General features: G+C 36.3%; 1 protein-coding gene across 1 annotated transcript; it reads right to left on the reverse strand.

The window, feature by feature from the left end:
- Positions 1–408: 408 nt before the first annotated feature.
- Positions 409–25,652, reverse strand: LOC124171116 (H(+)/Cl(-) exchange transporter 7). Its single transcript, XM_046550256.1, has 16 exons — positions 25,480–25,652; positions 25,268–25,387; positions 24,857–25,055; positions 21,089–21,198; positions 20,866–21,009; positions 20,069–20,246; positions 17,279–17,570; positions 15,655–15,793; positions 15,153–15,246; positions 9,027–9,196; positions 4,453–4,632; positions 2,480–2,683; positions 1,859–2,026; positions 1,674–1,757; positions 1,487–1,567; positions 409–1,417 (listed from the first exon to the last, which is right to left on the reverse strand). The coding sequence occupies exons 1-16, from the start codon at positions 25,555–25,557 to the stop codon at positions 1,316–1,318; spliced, it is 2,343 nt and encodes a 780-aa protein (XP_046406212.1). The 5' UTR covers positions 25,558–25,652; the 3' UTR covers positions 409–1,315.

The raw sequence follows: 25,652 nt of genomic DNA on the forward strand, positions 1-25,652 counted from the left end.
GCAGCCTATACTGATACGTCCTCATAATGCCTACCACTAGGAGTGATACTTTGTATCATGAAATGGTGAGGACATTTAAATGAAATATAACTCCTTCGTAAAAAAAAGTTCCGAGATGTAATTTTTGTTACATTGATGTATACTGTCTTTCCATCTTCCTTAATTACACCATTTATATCCATCAATTATCTTGATTTATTTCAAAAGTTTATTTTCTGCATGATAATTAATTTTAAAGGGGTCCTCTCAAAAGCCAAAATATATCCCTGTAGCACTTTTTGGCTGAGAAACTTAAGCTGGCATATCAGCTATCAGTACTGAGAGGGCTAAAATGAATCTATGTCATGCTTTTCACTTCATGAACACACAGAATCGATGCATTCTTTAATGGTAAATAAAAAATAGAAGTTTTCAAAATTAAACATTTATTTATAACAGCCATATAAATTCTTCATTTCCACTATCTACATTTTCCCACCAGAAATGGGATTAAAAATACAAATCATTGAATAGCAAGTGGTACTTGACCTCAATGAATATTATGACAAATAAATATCACATGATTCCTTATTAATTAAATGTACAAGAATACATGAATTCATACAATGTGAAAGGTACAATTATTAAAAAAATTAGTTCATATATCCAAGTCTGAATCTCACTATCATATTTTTCCATTCCTTGTAGGGGATAGCTTCAATGGCTTGATAAAATTATCTCTAAAATTAATTTTTTTCTGGGATTTTTCTGGTGATTATTTGGCTTTCTACATTACAAGAATGCTAATTTTTCCATCAACCATGAAAAACACCATTTTTCAAACTTTAGCAATGAGTTGGGTATTCTACACCCATGCTGGGCTTTCAATGGAATGAGAGTTGCAACAAGGTGGCCACTTAAATATCAAGACTTTTCCAGACTTTACTGTCTACCACCATTATTTTCCATACTGCTTCATAATGTATAACATATGTAATAATCATACATTTCCAGATGATAAATACTATGAAGTACAGATCAGGATGGACCCTAAGATAAAATTTTGAACTAAGAAGAATTTCAATTGACTGAAAAATACTTAACATATCAATTTAGTCCACGTTTATCACCTCAGAAAGAAAAAAACACTTTTTTAAAACAAATAATAGCTCCAGCTGTTGAAACATTCATGTGGTCAATCGATAATTGTGATAGCTTTCCTTGGAAGTAAGAGCTATCTTTGAGAGGGCTAGAAAACATGATGGAATGAGTCAAGCTTCATATAGATTAACACATACTGGGTTTGATTAAGAAAATGGTAACAAATTAAAATCAATCAAAGTTTTTCTGAAATTAATAATTTTTCCAAACCCATCATGCCCCTATGTTTCCACACCCTGAATCTTGCCAAGTCTTTCCGCGTAACCATTCCTATGACCTAAAGAGAAACAATATTAGTTCAAATCAATTAAAAAGTTACATTCCTCACAATTTTTTTCTAACCTACCTCATTTGAACTATTCACAACAACCAGGTGTCGCAAACCAAGGGCTCGGAAAAGTCTGAAGATTCGAGGAAGAGAAGCTGACTAAAATTTTCATAGAAAAGAAATCATCATTAATACCAGGCAACATAGATAGATGGAAAACACAAAGGTTTCAAAATGAGTATAATATATTTACATCTCAACTTACATGCTGAACTGAGTATGGTGAGCGATTCATAAAGGGTCTCAAATCAATATTAAAAGTTTGTTCCAGAGGTGATACATGCACTTCCTGTAAATAAAAAAAAAGGAATGCATTTAAAGTGAAGCAACAGACTAAAAAGTACTTAAATATATACGATCAAATGAAATGAGTTTTTCACACTAATTTACCCCAATAGTAGGATAACGAGGATATGCATCACGGAATAACTTCAATGAGACATTCTTGTGACCTTGTTGTTGTTGAGAAGGTTCATGGAATATTTTGTTCTGCAGTAATACTATAAGATGAGACCTTATTATAAGGCCTTTAAATAAACCAACCGATCCACCATCTCCCTGCAAAAGAGAATCATTCTATGAGTAAATAGATATTCTACTTCACTATATAGAGTTAAAAAAATACAACAAAGCCACCAATACATCATTACTAGTTCACAATCCCTAGTAATTAATTCAGCAATTAAAAAACAATAAGATTTGGCAATTACTTTCATCAATTTAGTATAAGATTGAAAAAGCACCATAAGGATGCACATAATAATTTTGCACCCACAAGAAATGCAACCTTTAAGCAAACCATGGATGCCTTAAAGAAGCAAGGAGAAAATTTATCGTTATTAAGGCTGAAAAAAAACTACAAACTTCTCCTGCCTTTCTCAATCTTGATTTGAAAGGTCATAGAGCTCCAGCCCCCTTTCCACCATTGACCAGGCCAAGAATTTGTCAGAGTATACTGCTTTTGATAATTAAAATCACTCTACTCTTCTCCATTTAAAATTAGAATATTACCATATTACTTGGTTCCACAACAGGAAATCCATTGAAAGATGTTTTCTTTAAAACATCCACGATGTGACCAACATTTTCCACAGTTTTGAATGAGACCACAGGATGACTCATCACATCTTGAGCACGTATATCACTTGATAGCGGAGGTGGTTGCCAAGCAAGAATAGGAACACCAGAGAGCTGAATGTGGATGTCGTACACACCCTTTAAAATGAAGAAACACAAAAATTAATTAAAGCATATGAAATTCAGATTGACAAAAAAATATTTCCACACAGTGAAGTTTGAACAAAGTTCAGATTTTGGAAACCCACTCCAATTACAGCACACTGTGAAAGAAAGCCTTGGAGCATCATCAAATATGAAGATGGAGTGACTAATAAAATACAACAGTAAAAGTAGAAGAGTTAAGACTGATAAAATATAAGTTAGAATATCCTAGATATGTTGCCAGAAGCTGAGGTAAATGCCAGTGTGAGCTGAGACATAGAGCTTCCCAAAAAGTTGTACACCAATTAGAAAATAGTAAAAGTTATTTATTATCTCATTGCAACTGATATTAATTAAATATTTAGATGGAGTCTTTTTCTAAAATGATAGTTTTTAAATTTCCAAACCCATCCCAGAGATTTTCATCAAATCCTAATTTCTGAAAACTAAAAATACCAAAAAAGTTATTACGTATGTCCAAGATTATCATGAGATTTATTTTTGGAATCATCTGTGATAGATATATGATTATGATGATAATTTCATTAATTGCTTGGCCGAGAGAGCTTCATGCAGAGCTGAGACCAAAACTTTTATATTTGTCTTTCGCTCCAAGTTTTCTCCACTAAATGTACCTTTCCATCCACTTACCAACATTGTACTCATTCAGGGTCATTGAATGACTCCTTTCTCTAGAGATATATACAAGAAAATGAGAGAGTGTCGTAAATCAAGTTTGTAAGTCATTTATTCTTGCCAGCAAATTCTCCTACTGTGATTGCGGTCTACATGGCAACCAGATTGTGGTTTTCTCTCCCATCCCTTCCATGGGATGCAACTTGGATTGAAGAAGACCATGGGACTCGCAACCCTTTGGGTGCTACACCCTCTTCGAGAGGTTTTCCTCCAGGGGAGTTCTTAAAATTAACATTCTCAGAACTTAAACTAACCCTCACTTCTGATGACATCTTTGTAAAACATTGAAAGCTTTGATTTTGATCTGTCAAATTTTTCTTAGGGGCCACACTTCCATAACTACGCCTACAGTCACTTCACTATCTCAAGGATCAGAGGACCTCAAAGCCATAGATTGAAAACCTTTGCTGACAATTCATTTGAACATTTTATTCCATAAATTGACAATAGCAGATGTCTAAAGAAGTATCTGAGTCATCACAATTCAAAGAACTCTACACAATTTAAGAAGGAAGGTGAATAAAAAGTTGACAATTGCAATGTCTGGCAATTGACACAAAAACTGGGGTTTCCAAGTAGGCTTCCGCGGAGATTATGTGATATCAGGTGATTTTTCCGGGTATTCTTCCGCATTTATCCATTTTGTAGGACAATATTTCACCAACTGGAACGTTGGTGAAATATTGTCCAACAAAATGGATAAACGCGGAAGAATACCCGGAAAAATCACCATTCATCAACACAAAAACTGACTTGAGTTTGACCTCTTCTTGCTTCCAAAATAAAAGCTTTCTCATACTTTTATATTTAAATTTAGTCACCACCAAATTAAATAATTAGAAATAGCAAAATTTCACTATCAAGTAGTTTGTTATACTGGGACTCTACTGCCTCATTCTAAAATATCAATAATAGCAAAAAGTAAGTCAATAAATATAAACAAAAATAAATAGAAACAAAAACTAAATAGAAACAAAAAATAAATAGAAATAAAAATGTAGAAGCATTTAAGTATCAGCACATGTAATGCAAGTGACAGCCTTATCATAATAAAAATGAAAATTCACCTCATTGAAGTAATCTCCAACCCATTTGGCAGAGATGAGTACTATCATCAAAGGCAGGCCAAAAGAAATACTGCCAGTAGCTTCGATTAAGATCACAGTCAGACTGATGGTCATTCGAACAACTCCACCAAGCTGGGCAGCCGCTCCAACAAGGGCATACTTTCCAGGTGTTGCCCACGTCTGCAAAATTAAGATGAATGAATGATCAAAAACTATCGAATCAGATTTGAATACATATAACGTCAACATTTTATTGCATACATATACAATAAAAATTAGTGAATAACATTACTTCATTAAGGATTTCCATGAGAATAAAGAGTTTATCTGAAATGACATAATTACAAATATATTTCATGTGCAAAGTGCCCAATCACAATACTGCCGATTAATCTAAACCAATTCATGCCATGCCTAAAATATTTTATTTAGAACTTCAGAATGAACAAGTCAAGAGATTTGCAGGCATTTAGATACCTCCATCTCAAGTGCCCATATCCTAGATTAAAGAAATATTCATCACACACTAGGCTTAAGCAAATTACAGTTTTTATGGTTTAAAAAAATATTATCCTGGGCAAAATGAATTAAGATTGGATGCCCAAATGAAGAACCCTCATTTTAGACAATCCCAATTCAAGTACTCTAAGATGCTAATATTATGCTCTTTGACAAAATGTTGATGGGGTTTAACTTTGAAATGTTCATACTTGATTCAATATATGTAACTAAATGAACAAAATTCCTTTTTTTGAAGAAAGAAATTTCAACATAAAAATGTTGGCTAAAACCTCTCACAGCTTTTACTTTTGACCGATGATGCACTAAACTATTATTTAAGAGAAAAAAGTATGTAATAATACCAGCAGCTTATTAAATCAGTAGGACTAACTCATACCAATAAAAATTTTGTAAAGGCATATTTTCAAGGTACTGTACCAAATTTAGAGGGGTTAAAGTTAAAAAAGTTAAGTACATATATTATAAGGGTAAGAGTTAAAAACCTTCAAAGCAGGAAAACAAATCTCCTTCAAAGAAACAAATATGGGACATGAATTAAGTTATCACCTATAGAGCATGAAAACTATAAACTAGTTCATTGATATTATTATGTATTAAACAAGCTATACCATTGCCTCATTCAAAGATTGACTGCAGTGTGATGTTGAATAAAGGTCCCAAGACCTATCAGTATATGCTCATGAATCAGGTAGTACAGCCCCAAACAAAAAATAATTAACCACATTGTCAGGCAAAAATGGAAACGTATGCCTCAGAGAACCGACAACTGTGCCTCAGAGGAAGACAAGCCTGTGCACACTCCACTTGCTGCATTCCACAAGGGAAATTAGTGACTCTTCACGAGGCAGTGAACGGCAGAGGAGAGTCTTGCCCAAAGCATGAGGGCAATGTAATAACCAGCTTGTCTTTATTTTGTATTTTCAGATTCAGTGCCATAGTTTTGATGATAGTTTCAGATATTCAGATTCAGTGCCATAGTTTTGATGGCTAACTTTAACCATAGAAAACAGAGAAAAACAGAATAAATTCCATTCGACGAGGATAGTGATAACAGCCATGATCAGCTCCTAACTAGCATATTCTAAAAAGTAGAAATTAAAGAAGAGGCGGACACATTTCTCTGGTTCCTCCTCAGCTTCGGAGCCTTTTGTCAAGAAGGTTTGAGTAAAGGGATTAAAATGGTTGAGTGAATGGAAACTGGCTGACCAGGCAACCAGAAAACAAGTCAGGAACTAATGTGAAAGTCAGAAAATTATTCTTACCAGAAAGAATAAAAACATAGCTTGGAACAACATAGGTAATAGGAAACTTGCAATAAGTCAATTTTATGATCCAGTGACCCATAGGCGGATTTAGGGGGGGGGGGGCGGGGAAGGGGGGCATGTGCCCCCTCCCAGATGGTTAAAAAATAGACAAGATTTTTAATATGGTTTTCATTATAGGCATCCCCCGAGTTACGTAAGTCTCGACTTACATAAATCTGTACTTACGTAAGTGATAACGTTTTCAAGAGATTTCGTTAATTTTCGAATGCGAGCGCGATGAAGTAGATATTCGCTCGTATACCCAATGTCAGATGAAAACAATGATGATGGCCTATGGAAGTGGTGCGCTCACTCCTGTACGATACAGCTTGTTCCACAGCATACACACCCGAACTCCGACTTTCAACTATTTAAAAATTGTATCCTTAAATTTGGACATTTCCATTAGAGGAATTAAAAGAAAATGAAGTCCGAGCAGAAATCTTTATTGCGGAAAAGCACAGTATAACATGATGAATCAATTTAAGTATTCAATTTAGTAATGTAGCGTTGAGATACCGTACTTTCCCGAATCCACGTGATCGGTCAATTCGGGGAATAATATTACGCATTTTGATTGTCAATGCTCGAGATGCAACTATCAATATATATTAATGTTCATTGATTTTGTGTCTAATAACATAAGAATACGTGGAAGAGTTCATGAATATCGCAGTGAATTGAATGAAACTTGACCGAGAATTTACCGCGCATTTCTCCGCTGAGAATTCACCCCACCGATCGAAATCTCTGAAGCACCAATGCAGAATGTTTGACTTACGTACATTTCGACTCACACAGAGTCTGCCGGAATGCATCTCTTACGTAACTCGGGTGATGCCTGTACGTTCCTTTTGTTAAGTGCATTATGGAACCTCAATCATTTAATTTTATATCAATAACTTACATATTAAAATAAAGGGAATATTTTGAACAGTAATTGTTGTATGTAGTTTTTAATTTCAAATATGAGAAGACTGCTTGCCTGCCAAACCCTTGTACTTCCCCCACCTCCCAGAAAAAATCCTGGATACACCCTGATAGTGACATTTTCAGCTGGATGAAAGTTTTAGCCCCACAGAATTAATATAACCTGAGTCACAAAATACTTGGAGGTTATCTTATTATGCAAATGATTTTCATATACTTTATACCTTGAAAGCATTATATATCTATTCCAATAAATTTAAGTTCTTCAATGAAGTACACATACATACTCTCCATACCTCTCGCATACAGTTTACTACAAACAAAAATCCAAAATAACTGATTTACTTTGCTGTTAGATGGCAAGCATGCATAATGCAAAAAATGGTAGAGTGTCATTTGGAATGGTTTCTGCATAAAAATCCATATTTCCTGCTCATATTTTTAAACTTTCATGCAAGCCTCCTTTGTCAAGTCCTTTACACCAAGAAAAATTTCTAATAAATGTGATTTTCTATCCCTACAGCAAATCCTTTACTTGTGAATATGTCTAGTTTGCCATGGGACTGCTTTGAATGAGAGCTCCCAAGACAATGGGTTAGGGTGCAGCTCCGTCAAAGTTTATGGGCCGGTGGTAGCAGTGGCGCAGCGAGGGGGGGGGGGGGTTTTGAGGGATAAAACTTTCCTTACACGTCGGAAAATATCCTCTAGAAGGCCCTGTTTCATCTGAAGGGATCAGGAGAAAGATCTGTGAATGCTTTAGCCTGAGAGTTAATGAGTGCCTCAGTCTCAAAATAAAAAATTCAAGGTGCCAAAAGTTTATATCAAAATGGATTTGGACTTCAATAACCTTCAAAAACTTCTCCTCCATGCCATCAACAATTGCAATAGATCACCTGTATGAGGGAGTGTGGCAGTTGTAGGAACCAGTGGCACAGCGAGGGGGGGTTTTGGGGGATAAAATCCCCCCCAGAGCTCAGAGAAATTTTTTAAGTGTAATCCATTTTACTTAATTGGATTGATTTTACTTAAAGAATAGTGCAAGGATTATTAAATATCCTTCAGAAAGCCGTAAAACTCACCCTTTTGAACCATTTATCATAAAATTACACAATTTATTAATCTCCCACCTACTGCTTATCCTGGTGGGTATACCATACCCCCCACACACCCCGGTATTAGTTACACCTAAACCCCCCCAGCCTTAATTCCTAGCTGTGCCCCTGGGTGGTAGAGATTCAGAGAGTGGTACCCCCAGTCCAGTCACAAGTGGTTCATTTTTTCCTCTGAGGCTGTTCACTGTTGATGCTCAGGTTACCTGCATTACTTTCATGCTTAATTATTATTTCCCTGATTACTCCAATACCAGAGGTTTCTGATAAAAATGTGGGGATCACATCGGAAAAGAATAAATTATCTCTTTTGGGGAGCATGACAGCCTCATTGGTAGGGCACTTGGCTGCTTATCGAAGCATCCCTGATTCAAATCCAGGGTGAAGCCTTAAAGAAATGTGTGTCAATCTGTGGTCCAGTCTAGGGAGAGCTCTATTCTCACCAATCCAAATGAACATTTGAGTTGAAACACTGGTATGCGTGAATAATGTCTATGATAAACAATTGTTTCAAGCTGTACAGGAATTTTCATAGGAATCCTTACTTTATGAGAAGATTTTCTGCTGAAAAATATACATAATCATTTTTTAACTACTTTAAATGCTCCAATATCAATCCCAGAATACAAAAATAGGAGAGAGGGAATGAGTTTTATAATTACTGCAGTCTAAATTAAGTTCTTTCTACCGATGGAGATGACATTCTTACTGAATTCGGAGCCAGTGACTCAAGGCCCATTCCCACTAGGCGGCCCCATGCAGCTCCAGTGAGAAGTGTGGGAATGAAGAGACCACTGGAAACACTAAGGCCATAGGTCCAGCATGAGAGTAGGAAGTAGAGGGAAAAAAATATGCCAACGGACAAAGCTTTATGAGATCCTGGAAAGCAAGAACATTCAGATTGTTAACACAGAAAGGAGCATCTAATTTTTTAATCCATATTTTTCACACTTTGGTTTATTATTGGTTAATTTTGAGGAATAATTTGATCGAATGTTTGTTACCAATTATATATAAAAGCAAGGAAATGTTTTCATGCATAAAGAGTCATCTTATAAGCTCATTTTCCTGAAGAATAAGGGTGCAAACATTTATCAGAAAGTTAATACCCTATTCATGGTTAGCTTAATTTCCCACAGTAACTCAGATAGTTATCAGAATATTGTACATTTTTATAGAATTGATGAAAATCTCTCAGATAATTATTTATTACTAAAAGCATTGCAACATTAGTATTGCGACACCATTATGATGAAATGTTTGTTGAGGGAAAGGCAGTGATACTAAGTTCCCCTCTATGAGTATTGTGTTACACAAAAATCTTACGACATGGTTCATAGATGATTAAGAACATGTTCTACCTCTAAAACTAAAGCAGGATCATTATAAGTGTCTTGAGCCCAACAAAAAAGACTCTTTCTTTTATACCAGTTATAAAATACATAGAACACATATTCAAAGATGTTTATGTAAAGCTAATCGTGGCTTCTAATCACTTTACTTCCTATTTCCTAAGATACAACAATTAAATATAGAAAAAGAAAATGGCTTCCCGGACTTTAGTTTTTCTTCCTGGCATTGTTAGTGGTAAAAATACATGATTTTTTCTCAAATAAGTACAGTAAAACCTCTCTTAAACGAAACTCAAGGGACCGAAATTTTGCCGTTTCGTTGAACGGGAGTTCGTTCCCCGGAGGTGATGCGCACGTTGCATCATTCTAGGGGCTCGGAAATTGAAGCAAGTCTCCATGCGTTATCTTCATTCTACCTTCGCATACTTCAAAACAGTGCTTATTTCTTCAGCTGCAATGCAAATCGCGGGCAATAGACCACATTTAGGAAGCCTCAGTTCGTATTATTCAATCACTTCGCGTGCTTTTTCATCGGTTTTCAAAAATGTATTCAACGTAGAGGTGAGTGCGAGGCCATCCCTTTATTCTCAATATTTGAAATAGAGTACATGTATTCGCGAAGTTTACACTGAAAAATTAAGAATTCGATAGATTTGACCATTACTAATATAAAGTTAAAGTAACAGCGCCAATTATAGCTTCATCATGAAATTAAGATCGCTCTACCATAAAGGCGCGAGTGCGACTTTCGTCGACCCATTAAAGCTCAGTAGGTGGCAGCATTTCTTTATAGTAGTCGAATCCAGAATACTCCATAGCAATATTTGCGGTCGCGGGCTTCGTAAATAATTCATTGTACTAGCATCATTTCCATCGCATTCCGGATAGACAACTGCCGATAAGAAAACATCTTGAAAGGCCCTATGCAGGAGTTCTCGAAGTAAAATACGTCACGATTTTGAAAAATGAGTTTTCGAGAAATTATATTCTGCAACCCTCAGTTCGCTGGCTTCGCGGATTACGAAATTTGAGTCTATTCTAGTGAACTCATCAAACGACCCTTCAATATTCATGACTTTTGAGAGACCCTGCCAGGATTCACGGCTTTCGACATCACTCTCCTTCGCGTGGTCGCAGTTGACTGCAAACCGGATTGACAACTCCCGATAAGAAAACAGCTTGGAAGGCCTCATGCAGGAGTTCTTGAAGTAAAATAAGTCACGAGAATGATGCTGTTGACTGCAAACCCGGTTTTTGCAAAATAACTAAATATGGTGACAGGTGCGACACGCTTCCAAGCTTTCCAAAGCCCTTGCATTACCTGCAAAATGGTCCTCTTCAATTTCGCCGATCCCTTACATCCATTCGACAAACCAAAAACTCCACTAAAATCCGACGGTAATGCCGCTTTGCCGCAGAAATGACCCCTCGGTCGAGAGTCGCAACTTAGCTATTGCAGTTGGGGGGAAGAAAATAACACGCACATTTTTTATTGTTAGTCCTATGTTTGGGCCCGTGCAGCGATCGAGGAAGAAATCTACTTTCCCCATGAGTGCATCAACTCCCGCCAACCACCGCTGAATTAATCCCGTTGTCATTCATGGATTTTTGCTGCTACCACAGGGGTGAGGCATCACCATTGGCCCAGTCTAAACATGGCATATTTAGACTGTGTCGTCTTCTTCATGCAACAATTGACGGGCGTCGCAAACCTTTTTCTCAGGAGAAAATCAACACCGCTTCACATCACGTTAGGACATCGCTACAATCGCCGACAGACAGAGACTGACCTTTAGTATAAAGCACTCAATTCAAGTAACGTCTAGATCAATGGGAAATGTTGGCTTTCGTGTCTTAAGTGCGAATATTTTTTATCCAAGATTGCGGCAAATGCAAAAGTTTCTCCTATTTTTTAGATGATGTTGAAATAAACAATGTGAATGAAACAAGAGTAACTACTGAGTCATATATTAAAGATAATTAAGAGATGCAAATTTTGGCTTTCATCTTCTAGCGCGCACATTGTATCTTCCGTAATTTAGTTAAATTTTAAAGAAGTTATCCAAGATGGCGGCCAGTGAAAAAAAATGCTTCTCGGAATTTACGCGTTGTAATTCTGTAAAGTATCTTAAACAACCGTCAAAAGAATGCGTTCGAAGTACATAGCTCTAGATATCATATCTTTGAGCGTGTAAATATTGGGACATTGAGTTATTTACGAAAGTCAGCATTAACATTTTTCGCAATTCGCCGCGAGCCGCGAGTTGGGGTCGGCGGAAACACACGACGGAAGGCTATGGTTACGGTTAATAATGACGATTCTGATTGGCTTATTCAGTGGAAGTCTCTGATTTGCCCTGCAACGCTACGAATATTAAATTATTCATATGAAAATAAAAATTTAACCGGAAAAATTGGTTATTGGGAGGTGAATTTCACTCGATCGCGCCGAAATTTAATTTCGTTGATCGGGAGTTTTCGTAAAAGAGGAGTTCGTTCATCGGGGTTTTTCACTAATGTGTTTACATAGGCAATTGGCCGGACCAATAGCATTTGTTCGTTGAACGGAGTTCTTCGTTTAGCGGGAGTTCGTTAAGGTGAGGTTTTACTGTAACATGAGTTCATTACTTTTCACTTGCTAAATTTTCATATAAGGAGAAAATTATTCTCCATTGAAAGCCCTTCCTTCTCTTTCCTCATTGCCAACACTAGATGATACCTCCAGGATATTGATTGAAAATTCAGGTATTCAGAGGAATGGCCTTCTTCACAGGTAATTTTACTTGGGTGCACATCAGAGATCAATTTGTGCGACATTATTTCCATTAAGTTAACAAAATGCAGCCATTATTCTGGCAGAGAGTCTTATACCCAAGCTCTTCCTTTTAGTGTCATTAGATTCATAAGAGGAAAACCTTTTTTATAGAGATGGGTCGAATAGTAGATTTCTCGAATTCGAATATCGAATTCGAATATTAAATCATTGCTCGAATATTCGAATACCTCGAATACTAAATGATGAATGCTGGAATGTTTGACTCGGTTGCCTATGCTGCAGGTAACACAACATTTTGGGGAGTAATTTTTATTTCCTTTAAATGATTCGAACAGTAATGTAGCTGATTAATGAATATTTTAATTTTATGGAAACAATTGGGCATATAGTTAATTCAACTAACATCGCTTTACCCCCACTCCTGCTGCCAAGTGCTAGCTGACAATCTGAGGCATTTTGCAAAATACAAGCTCTTTTCCACCGGATTTTCTTCAATTATTTTCAGTCCATCTTTGGGAGTTCTCACGAGATAAGAAGATGAATTGGAATGCTCTCAGGGAGAAACCAAATATTCTGAGAAAATATCCCTTTGTCTGCGACTGTAACAATAAAGATTTATAGCACCACTCATAAATTGTAACTTGATATATGTTTTCGGAAAAAAATACCGCATCAACTTCCGAGAAGCTCTGCTACTCATATCGAGTTTCGCCAGAATGCTAAGTCTCCGTCGTATTTTGATATTTATTTCTTTGCGTAAAATGCTTAAATAAACTCAGAAATACGTCGTGTTTGGTCTTATTCTTTTTGAAATTACGCGCACATTACTAATATTTCAATTCAATAAAGGTGTAACATCAATTGACGAAAGTCATTCTTAGACACCTTTTGTGCTAATAGATGACTCATGCAGCGGTTGACCTCCACAGAAATGGGGAACTTCGAAGCTGGTAGGAAAAAAAAGGTCAGTGGGGGCGAAAAGGGAGGGCCCGAAACACGTTTCTATTGTTCTCGTGTAACTTGGTATTTTTTCGAAGCTAAGGTCTTCGTAATATGATCCCTGCGCGAGCTGTGACCTTTTTTTTATTTCGAAGAAGAGGAAAGCCTCAGAGGGGGGGCTAGTGCTGAATGGAGAGGGATACCGGATCTTGGGAAATGCGCTAATGCAAGTATCCCACGTTACTCACACAGCAGTTGACCTCCAGAAATGGGGAACTTCGAAGCAGGTAGCCAGAAAAAGGTCAGTGGGTGAGAAAAGGGGGGAGGGCGTGAAACACGTTTTTATTGTTCTCGTAACTCGATATTTTTTTCGAAGCAGGGGTCTTCGTAATGCGATCCCTGCGCGAGTTGGGACCTTTTGTTTGATTTCGGAGAAGAGGAAAGCGTCAGAGTGGGTGAGGCGAGTGCTGAATGGAGGGGGATAGCGGATCGTGGGATATGCCTAAGGTTGCTATCCCACGGCACTGAAGTTCTCCTGGTGGGGGGAATCAGGGATTTTCGGAATTTTTCACCCGACCATTTTCGGTTCCCCTCGTCGAACTCTTTTCACCGCTAAAATCCACGAATTTGATGTAATTCGTCAACTTGCGTAAAACGGCGCTGCGAGCACTAAATGACTACAGTTCTCTACATTTTTCCGAGTCAACTACCAACGACCTGCGTGCGACAGTGTATGACGCGAAATTCAAAGTATTCGAGGTATTCGAGGTATTCGAGGCGGTACTTTTCGCATAACTATTCGAAACCTCGAATATCGAATACTTTCTAATATTCGAGGTATTCGAGTATTCGCGGATACTATTCGCACATCTCTACTTTTTTACCATATTTAACTCAAATTCACCAAAAATATTACTCAGTAACCACAACCCTGATAAAATGGAGAAAGGAGAGTAAAAATGCAACACAATTTAGGAAGTCAGATAGAAATAGAAAAATATACAGACTGTCCCAGATATCGTGTATCCTTTTTGACCTCTAATTTTAGTAACTTCCACTCGAGCAATATTAATGAAAATTGGCATATGTACTTGTGGGGAAAGTTCCTCTGTTTTGTTGAGTGTTAGCAAAATTTTACAATTTTGAATTTGCGTTATGGGGATTCAATGCTAAAAAAATTGAGATAGAAAAAAGTTTGAATTTCATTGACAAAGATGTCAATTCTTATACTTTCGGACACAAGAAAACTGAAAATAACACTTTTACTTACGAAAATTCTTCTTAAAGTTTATAACATTTAAATTTCGCTGTAACGAACACCTGGAATTGTCCAGTAGGCGTGACAAGGAAATTACTTACTGGGTCAAGGGTTTAATTTTCGAAAAATAAATGTATTATTTTTGGTTTTCTCATGTCTGAAAATATAAGAATGTATATCTTGGTCGATGTAATTCAAACTTTTTTCCATCTCAATTTTTTTAACACTGAATCCCCATAAAGCACATTCAAAATTTTGGCTTGGACCCACATTATGAGGTCAAAATTGTAAAATTTTGCTTACATTCGACAAAACAGAGGACCTTTCCCCACAAGTATGCCAATTTTCAAGAATATTGCTCGAGGGTTACCAAACTTATAAGTCAAAAATGACACATGACATCTGGGACAGTCTGTATATCATGTCATAACCACATTAATGCACTTTTTGCATAAAGTTGAATGGGAAATACATAGCATGCAATAAAAGTCAAACTGTAACCATAATTACCTGGAGGATCATGAAAAAAGGATCGCACACTAGCTTCAGGAGTTTGAAACCATATGGCTGCTACAGCATTGTATTCACCATCATTGCAATGCATCTGAAAATAAGATAATTTTTGAATACATGTATTCTGATTTAGGTTACTAATGGCTTTGGCAGGAATTCTGAATAAGATGTACAGTTTTCCTCAAGAAATTTATTCTCGATTACCCAATGGGTACAAATTTTCCATGAAACCTTCTTTAACTGAAACAGCATTTTCCCTTATTGAAACTGATTCTAATATTTTTATTTCCACAAAAACTTACATTGATGTGTTCCATCAATATAAGATTATGCATTCTTTATGATGGAAGTTCACAAGGCGGAAACTTCTTCATCTCCTTACCAGAAGTTTTTTTTAATCCTACTGAAATTCCTGAGCTTCTAATTATTTCAGATTCAAAGGAGGCCAGGGCATTCATGTTTCCAAAATAAAAATGCAGCAAATAATACTATAAAGTACCTGAATTGGAAATTTGGTTGGATCTTGGCCAAGAGGTTTGCAGTCATTTAGAAAGTAAATCATAACAAATCCTAATGTGGCACTGATCGCAGCAACCATTACAGCTTCAGTAACTTTGCAAGCCTTTTTTGTCACATATCTGAAAAAAATAAATGATATTGAGGTTAGATTCTGTATGAATTCAAAAATTCCACTTAACCTGGTCCTCATTGATTTTTTTCAAAATTCACATTTTCAACGACTTTAGTAAGTCTAAAGCCTGAATTACACCATCATTTTTTCCATCCCTCATGAGTAATAGCTCCAGCAGATTGCTAAAATGATGTCAGGAAAATGACCATAACATGCAATAATTTTCTGCTATGGCTTCAGGCTTTTTCCATCAATTGCCATTTCCTCTGATCTGTCACTGAAACCATAGGGGGTACATGAGCCCCCGGACTCTTAAAAAAATAGACATGATTTTTAATACAGTTATTATTATTTTCATTTTATTTTGTATATTACGGAGCCCTAATAATTTAATTTCATACAAACAATTTTCATACATAAATAAAGAATATTCCACATAGCAACTGTTGTATGTTGTTTTTAATTACAAATATAAGAAGACCATTTGCCAGTCACACCCTAGTGCCCCCCTCCCCATAAAAAAAATCTGGATCAAGCCTTGACTGAAACCATCACTGACACCATCTTGCAGCTAATCAGAACGCATGGTCACGAACAGGGATTGTAATGCCATGAATGGAATGACAGCGGCAATAGCATAATGATATTGAAACCAACAGTTGAAACAATGGAAAAAGGGACTGCAGAAGGACTGTAAGATGAGTCCAGCATTTACTTTATGGTTCCTGAGAAAATTCCTCAGGAGGGACGAAAAATATGATCATTTGAGCCAGGCTTAAGAAAATAACTAATTTTAGTTTTATTAGACTAAACAAAAAAGTTACAGTACAAATATAGCTTCTAAGAATTAATTTACTATTTTTTTCATTAATAGATATGTTCTCTATCTTTATACTACATAATGAATACATAGCATATGACAAGCATGAAATTGATGGAATCACTTTCTGGGAAAGTATTTCCTTAAGTGCTCAAAACTGATAACTGATCCAAAACAAACAAAGAAACCTTAATTGAATATTATATGCCATAATCAAATTGGAAGATGTCTTCTTAGTGGAAAAGTTAATGCAAAAGTGCTTTGGTAGAATATATGTACATATCATATTTTTATTGACAATCTAAAATTATTTCTAAGAAGTGAAACTTCATTAATATATGTCGCTGACTGGAGAGGATGCTGAAAATGATAGATGTTAATAAAATCAACTGATTTGGGCGTTACTTGGTGGAACGATGAAAATAGATGTTAATTACAGATGGTTTACTTCGTCAAAGAGAACAAATACTAAGGTTTATATTTGTAAATATGTACAGCAGCACATGCATAATCTGCATTACATACGACAGGAATAGCTTCCAAAGCATAAAATTTGGATAACCTGCTGAATAAAAGCGTTAATTTAACACATTTTTACAAAAATAAACCATTGAACTTGAAGAATTTTAACTTGAAAATTATTTTTCAAAAAAACTTTTTTTCAGTACTTACCTCATGCGGAAAACAGTTAGTTTGTAGTTGATGTGGTTGAAGAGTGCGCCAAGAAGACCACCAATAGCTCCCATTAATAAGAAGATGGGAAATTCAAAAAATTCATAATTGATAGAATCAAACTGCCCAAAGTTCAGCAATCCAGAAAATGAGAACTGTCCAGGGTGGTTATGGTAAGCACTTAAGACCACATTAAGAGTAAAAGTTGAGATCATAGATGCAAAAAATATACGCCATGTCAAACTTTGGTTCCAGAAGCTTGCACCTTCCTCTAAACTAAAGAGAACTCCACCTAAAAAAATATGAAAAGGCTTCAGAAATGGATATTCGACAACTTTTCAGAGTAAATGCTCTGATAGGTTAAAGTTACAAGTCAGCATTATCAATCATTTGAAATGTGAAAATTTTTTTAACTATCGTCACTAGGAATTACTGTATGCAGAATAATGAAGTTGTATGCAAGAGCAAGATGAAAAATTCAGGGTATCACAAATACCATGAGCATGCCCATGCAAATATCTCAGGCTTAGTAGGGTTCTTTCCAGGGGCTGCAGTTGAATTGTCGCAAATTTTGAATTCAGTGACGGGTCATTCCATCACCCAATATGAATAAAATTTGTTGCTTGGCATTTTCAATTATCAATATTTTTTTATCATTATCAATATTTTTTATCATTCGTTCCCTACAAGTAGACATTTACAAAACACCATTTGAAAAAAATTTGCAAGCCTTACTTTTTTTTGGCAGCCATTTTTAAAAGGGTGGCTGGGCAACTTTTGATGAAAAATGTGGTTTGCATAAAGTTTAATTTCAAAGCTATTTTAAAAGACCTCAGAATAATTTAAAGCCAGTGTATTCATCATAAAAATAACTTATGGAAGCCATTTTTTAAATTTTTCTATCATAAAAGACAGTCAGTCAAAATCTATCCACAAAAACTCAGGAAAAATTTGTCAATACATACTATCTTTTTAACACCATAAATTTTTATGAAGGAAACGAGACTCACTGTTGAAATGTTATTTCTGAGTTAAATAGTTAAAAAAGACTACTTGCAGTATGACTTTTAGCACTGAGAATGCACTCCATTTTTTTCTAGAGCTTGTCAAACAATGCCGAAAGCCTTTCAGCATCTATTTTTGCAGGTCAATATCTAAAAAGGGACTGAAGGTGAACAAGTTAAAATTTTGCAGAATGTCCTTTAAACACAAATAAATATCTCATTTAAAATTATGACTGAGACTCTAATGCATTTAGAGTGGTGGAGCAGTGAATTTCAATAAAGTGCAACCACTTTACACGCTTGTGCATTACGAGCAAAGGCTCGGGCAGTGCAAGTTAGCACACAGGGGCTTGATTAAATAATTACTCAAACAATGAGTTTTGTTTAAGCCATAAAAATTACATTTATGACGAAATTTTTTTTAAATTGAAATATTTAGCATGGTCTGCATCGTGACCGCCATCTGTTGTAACCACAATGCACTTATAATTAAATATGTTGAGCAACATTGCCTGGGTGATTTTAAAATGATTGACCCAGACTCAAAAGAAAAAGAAATTTTTCCAAACTTTCCACCAATCAATAAATTAATATAGATGAGAAAACTGCACATAAGGCAAAGTAAATTATAATAACCACAGCATAACTTGAAAACAGAAGGGCCACATTGATAGTGTCAACAGAAATAATGCAATACTTGATCCAAACTAAAAATTAACATAAAAATCAATAAGGGTTACGTAACTTCTCTACATAATCACTGTTCATTTTAATTCTTGGTTTCTAATAAAAATTTTATTCCTTGTCAAGAGCAATAATTTTTCAACTTTAGCACTTGTCTTCCCTCATTGTTCTGCTCTAAGACAAAAGATCAACAAGAGAAATACCACACTGCTATTAGGATAATGTTAGTAATTAGTAGTAAGTGGAAATTTGCTATGAAACTCCTTCTTGCCAAATCAGTCAACTATGAGTCCTCAGAGGAAACAAGTCACTCCAATTACGAGACATCCATTAATTACATGAGGCATTTATGGGGGGAAGGGGTCAAGCTGATACTCACTCAATCTCATGTGTAATTTTTTTCCGCAAGAAATGATTTAAAATTTGATTCTAGGCTACATCTAATCTTATAAGTACATACTAGTCTTAACTAATCTTAAATAATAATAATAAAAACTATATTTTTTTAATGAATCCAAAGCAATTAAGCATAGATTATTGTATGTACAATGAAAATATGCATTTGGAACCATCTTGTGTGAGATTAATAATAATAATAATAATAATACGTCTTTATTGGTCGAGATTGGGACTAGATTACAGGGAGGGGGGGAGGAGGTCAAGCCAAATATCTCACAAAGGTGATCCAAAAAATGCCAAAATCACCTCACGTAATTAATGGATGCACAAATTGTCACTAAGAGGTGAAACAAACTCTTTTGGAGTAAAATATCTATTATTTTGTTCATTAATACATAATTAACTGTGAGGGAGATCAATAATACTTTTTTAAACTGAAAAACTAGTTCTCCGGCTACAACCCTTAACCTTTTCATTACCTCCCCTCCTCTTTTCAATCATTATTGAGACTGCAATGGATCTAGAGCTTCACACAGCATATTAAAGTGTTTCTATGCATTGAAGTAGCTCCCAAAAAAGAGTTGCATGTGCCATCACTAGACAGGCAACCAAGATAAAAAAATACCCTGCAGTTGTGATGCTTATTAGACCTCACCCATAGTCAAATATTTCATTATCGTACAAGTCAGAAGAAATTACTCACCAACAGGAGCTCCAAAAGCAGCAGCTACTCCAGCAGCAGCTCCTCCAGATACAAAATCTCTCTTCTCATGGTCTTCACGGAAATATCTAAATAACTTAAAATCTTTGGCAAAAGATGTACTCTTTCCTTGAGAAATACCTGCAGCAACAACTGCACCAGAATGGATCATTGGTCCTTCCTTGGCAACAAAAAAATTTCAAACAGTTTAATTAGTATCTGTGCACGTAATACTTTTTCATTCAAAGTAAGATAAATGTTTAAAAAAAACTATTATCAAACTCATTACATCGCAAATATCACATCATTTTTCTGAAATCTTAAGTCTATAATTCCTCCATTAATAATTTTGTATGTCATCAGTGAAATTTGAATATTTACAGAAATACACCCATTTATGAAATAGCTAACAAGACCTATCATGCATAAGGAGTAACTTCACATATTGATATAAACAAAATGAGCCATTGACTGAGACTGTAAGGGAGGTGACACTTAAACCTCTCAGAAGTTGAAAATGAATTTTAAAAATGGAGTTCGTCCATTCTGTAACCTCTATACGAATAAATTCGTTCATAATATGCATGCCTGACCAAAAACATTTCCTTTCCCTTAAAAGAATATAAACAAAAATGCCTTCTCAAAGCATTGTAGAAAGATATTTCTCAATATGGAGCAACTTCTGTGGTCCAAAATAGTTATTAACTTTGCCCTTTACTAAATTACTGGTATTACTTGTCCATTCCGATTAAAAATGGCTACAAAAGCAAAGTCACAAACTGTGATTATGAAAATATTACCTTCCCAACTGCAAGTCCACCGACGACAGAGGTCACCACACCTATTGCTTTAACCGCTAATGTCTTGATTCTAACCACTCTAGGAACTTTAACTCCATTTAAATAGCACTTAACTTGTGGTATTCCACTCCCAGCAGCACATGGCTGTAACACAAAAGACAAATACATAATGACAACAGTGAAAAATGATGAACCACACATTATGTAACGTCCAGTCACTTACCTCAACATATGCCACTAATACTGATCCAATGATGACTGGAATGATATTTGCAGCTACCCATAACAAATATGGGTAAATTAAACATTTTTTGGCCACACAATTATCAACAGCTAAATTTGCATTAAGGAATCTAACGAAATTATTTTTTCTATTTATTACATTGAACAGGGGTGAATAAGGGTAAGACAATAATTGGCTTTGGAATACATTGTTTAAAAAAAGCCGTTTTCAGACATGACCATGAGACATAGAGAAAAAGACCAAGGTTTGATGAAGAATTCTGGCCTTTCATAAACATGAGAAAAACATGGTCGCATGGTTTCATAAAAGCACTTACTTAGGTTTTAGAATGAGAACTAATTTTAAGCAAAATAAATCTCTAAGAATAATGCACATTGGACTGAAACCACTATTCAAAAGTTCCAGGATGGTTATAGTGACTAGTAGCATAGAGTAAGTATATCTTGGCTTTTGGACTGCAATGTTTGAAGTGCATGAGACAGTTTCAACACTTATTCACAGCTGTATGTTGTTAAACTGTTTTCAGTAGCAATGGGGAAAGCCAAGCAGAGAGAAGAGGGAAGGATTCGTGGAAGACGCAGCTCGCCAGGCGATAAAGAAATCCCATTAGGTGCCCCGACTCCATTTGCTGGGAGGTGTGAGGCTATTCTCTCAGATGATTGTCACAATAAGCCTGAGGCAAACATCGTCTTCCCTTCCTTCGATGCTTGGGAGACGGACGGAGAGTTGGAAGAGGGGAAGGCGGGAAGGAAAGGGGAGACCCGAGGGACAGGAAGCGACCTTGAACGTGATCTCTCTAGTCTCTTGCTCGCCACTCCGGGGCCATCTATCAGCTCTTTGAGAATTAAAACTGTCGATACGACTTCCGCCTATGCCGTGAGCCCCCTAGAATATACTTACTCTATGCTAGTAGTGACAGTGGAGATGTTATAACTATCTTCTCTAGTAACCTCGAGTTGAAATTTCCTCCATTTTACCCTGGACTCTCATGTTTGCTCTCCTCCTTTACTAAAATAAACTGATAAATCATTTATTTCACTGACACCTGAGTCTAGTTGTCTCATTAGCTACCTCATTCAATTTTTTGGCATTAGGAGTTTTAAGCTAGGTCACCCAATTAAACTTTGCTTATTTCCGAGAGCCTATTCAACACTTTTTGACAATCATGAAAAAATGGGAGTGATTGAATTAGTGGGAAGAACAGATGTGATTTTCATTCTGATTCTACACTATTATGCATTTGCATATTGGAGGGTAATTAAGAGGGAGTAGAGTAGAACTACAAGTTTTTCAATGGTGATCCACATCCAAAACTGTACGTATCATCATGAGAGGATCCGAATGAAATGTTAAGATTCAAAAAGGAGTTTTCTTGAGATGAAAAAAAAAATTCGAATGCAATTCAAAGACCAAATAGTGAAGGATATCTGTAGGAACTATATGGAAATAAAAAGTATGACTGAGATGTTAAGTGACTGTGTCCACTTGTGTGTGCTGGTTACATTAGTGATGTTGTTTCACTTTCATATGATTTATAAGAGTAACAGTTAAGAGCTCTAGGTTCTGTTCGATTTTCATTGATAGTAGAGCAAGTTATCACCTAACACATCTTGAGCAAATGATTCGAGAACTTGACATGATTAATACTTTTGAGGGAAAATACAGCCAATGTGGATAATACAAAGGTAACAGGAAGAGGCAACATGGTTCCACAGCTGGCTAAGAAGTGTGTAGGTTACCAAATTATTTCGTAGAAAGTGTGCTTAGTCCCAGATCTTGACTCCTCTAATATCAGAAAGAAGAGAAAGGAATCAAGACAGTAACTGAAAAGGGAGAGAAGAAAATGACAACGAAGAACTGCTCATGTCTGGCCTGAGGAGGAAGACTGGAAATGCATGAACTGAAGTGTGATCATTTCTCGATAGATGGTGAAAAGGTGGTTTTCAAAGCAAAGCAGAAAGAGAAAATAATTTACTCAGGAAAATAGTAGCAGCAAAATGTTCCAGAGTTGAATTGTGGCCTGACAGATTTGGAAACATGAGTAAGTAACTTATATTGAAAGTGTAAGGTGAAGCAGTCCATGTCTAAGTGCGGTGTCCTGGAGGGGGAGGATGGTCATCTGAGGTGTGCCCTCAACGAGGAGAGAATCCTGCTTAGTGAGCAACACCAGTCGATTGAGGAGTGCAAGAGACTGCTGGAAGAGTTGTGTATACAATGGAAACGAGACACCTAGGGAGGGCTCGTGGGTTACACTCCTGGGGCAGGGATTCTAAGCACTAGCTTTTTTCCTCTGCCCGCAGGAGGGGAAGGACAGGAAGGAACAAGGAAGGAGGCGCCGCCACGATGAAAGCCCGACGACGCCTCCGGGGAGATGATAGGGAAGGGACGAGGAATCCCGCACCGTCACAAAGGCGGGCGGGCCCTACTAACAGCGAAACCAAGCAAAACACAATTAATATACTATGTACCAATCCTAGTGGATTTTCCTATGAGGAAGAAAAATCCATCGATCGAATCGGTAGATAGTTGTGTACACAGTACGAAAGGGACAATTTGAACACGCTGACCAAATTGAAGGAGATTAAGAGGGCAAAAATGAAACTGATGGCTGAAAAGGCAGAGCTGACTGACTTGAAAGACAAAAGTGACAGGCTACTGAGAACCAAGGAACATCCCTTAAGAAGAGTTAAAGAGAAGTTTATAAAAGTGTGCATACGCCTGACCATGCCAGAGAGGTGCAATGACCTCCTTAGAGATAACTAGTAAAGAGCAATTAGTTTGGTTGAGGAAATCTTTGTGGATAGTAACTGGAACAGGGGTCCAACAAGTGTTGCAGAAGAGAGCTCAGAGCAGCAGAAGTTACTGGTGGAGCACACAGCATTGTAGATCTTTCAACAAGAGGCATGCAATGAGTTCGAGTCACTTGCTAGCAGGCGAGGCAGGAAGTGCAATGACAGCCAATCGAGGACATATCGTACAGGATGAAGAAGACTCATTGCTTTTAAAATCCAATTGTATCCGAGAGGTCCAAATACATACATAAACATCAAACATCATAATGTTAGAAAACCGATCAGAAAGAATTTCATGATTCTGATGCATGTGAATTCTAAGTCAAATCGTGATGGAATTTTTAAGAAAGTTTTGAAGTTGAACAAATATAGGTGCCAAATCCTAGGGATTAAGTGAACTGTGACATTGCTCTTTGTAAGGAACTTGTACTTCTTAGTTCCCTCTGCTATTTGTAGTTTCTTACACATGAACTTAATGAACTGATTGCTAATGTTTTTTTTTTAAATCTTGAATTATGTGACCAATAAAGGTCGGTGCTAAGTGAATGTTTTCATTCTTCTGTGCTGATATCATATTAGTGATGTTGTTTAGGATAATTACAATATTTTTTGTTTTGCTTTTTACAATTGTTGGCACTTACGTCAAAAGAGACAATAAAAGAAAACCTAACATGACACACGAGATAAATGGAGAGTGATTAATGATCAGGCTGCCACTAATCCACTTTTGGAGGGAAGAAATATAATACGGCTACTATAATGACATCTTCAAGCACTCAATTGTGGCAACAGAACAGATAATGATACTCTGATGGAGCCATAGGGGCCAAAGAGCCCATGCACATGAAGGAATTAGGTAATTCATTCACATGCAAAGATTCTACAGCCAACATCTCAAATGGAAGTAAGTACTCAAATACGCCACAATCATTACACATAATACCCAAAAGGATACATTCCTTGAGTCCACCGTACTTTATGGCTGACAATTCTTCAATAGCGATGTCTATTATGCTGGCTATCAAGGCCGTTGTGATACCAATTAAGAAAAATACTAACCACCTAGCCAGGTTCTTTTTTACTACAAATGCATACCCTTTTTTCTGGTCTTCCTCCAGTAGTAGATCATTTTCACAGATATCATAATCAAGACTCTGGAGATAAAAATTGAAATGGATTCAGAAACAATTACATACATGTAAATGCGCAGTGTATTGTTAACTACAGATGAGATAATTACAAGTTGCATTCATTATTTATACAAGACGAAAACGAATAAAGGAGCAAAAATAGGTAGGTAAATATCTTCAAAAATACATAAAATAATAGACACCCCAATAGTTATTCATGAACTAAATATAGTTACCTCTAACTTAGAGGACAAAACATTTAAAGACCCAGGCTCGACGGTCCCATTTGTGGCTCTTCTTCGACGAACACTGCAATCATTAGGTACATTCTCTGGATCATTATTAATAGAGAGACCCTATATCAATACAAAGAATAGGTTTACAAAATACAGGATTGATTCGGAACTGAAAAATTAACTTGCTCATTGGAAAATTAACTGTGAAGTACCTCGTCAGTGGCTAATATCATTGTATCGTCCTCGTCGGTGAGTAGGTTTCGGCCTTCTTGTTGTGATTCATTTTCCATTGCTGTATGAGTAATCCGAAACCAGCCAGGATGTCAACACCAAAGATCATTCTAAACAGCTGGTGAGACACGGCCACTGCTTCCACTACGCCGAC

The sequence above is a fragment of the Ischnura elegans genome, chromosome 1 (assembly GCF_921293095.1).
Source record: "Ischnura elegans chromosome 1, ioIscEleg1.1, whole genome shotgun sequence".
Taxonomy (NCBI): domain Eukaryota; kingdom Metazoa; phylum Arthropoda; class Insecta; order Odonata; family Coenagrionidae; genus Ischnura; species Ischnura elegans.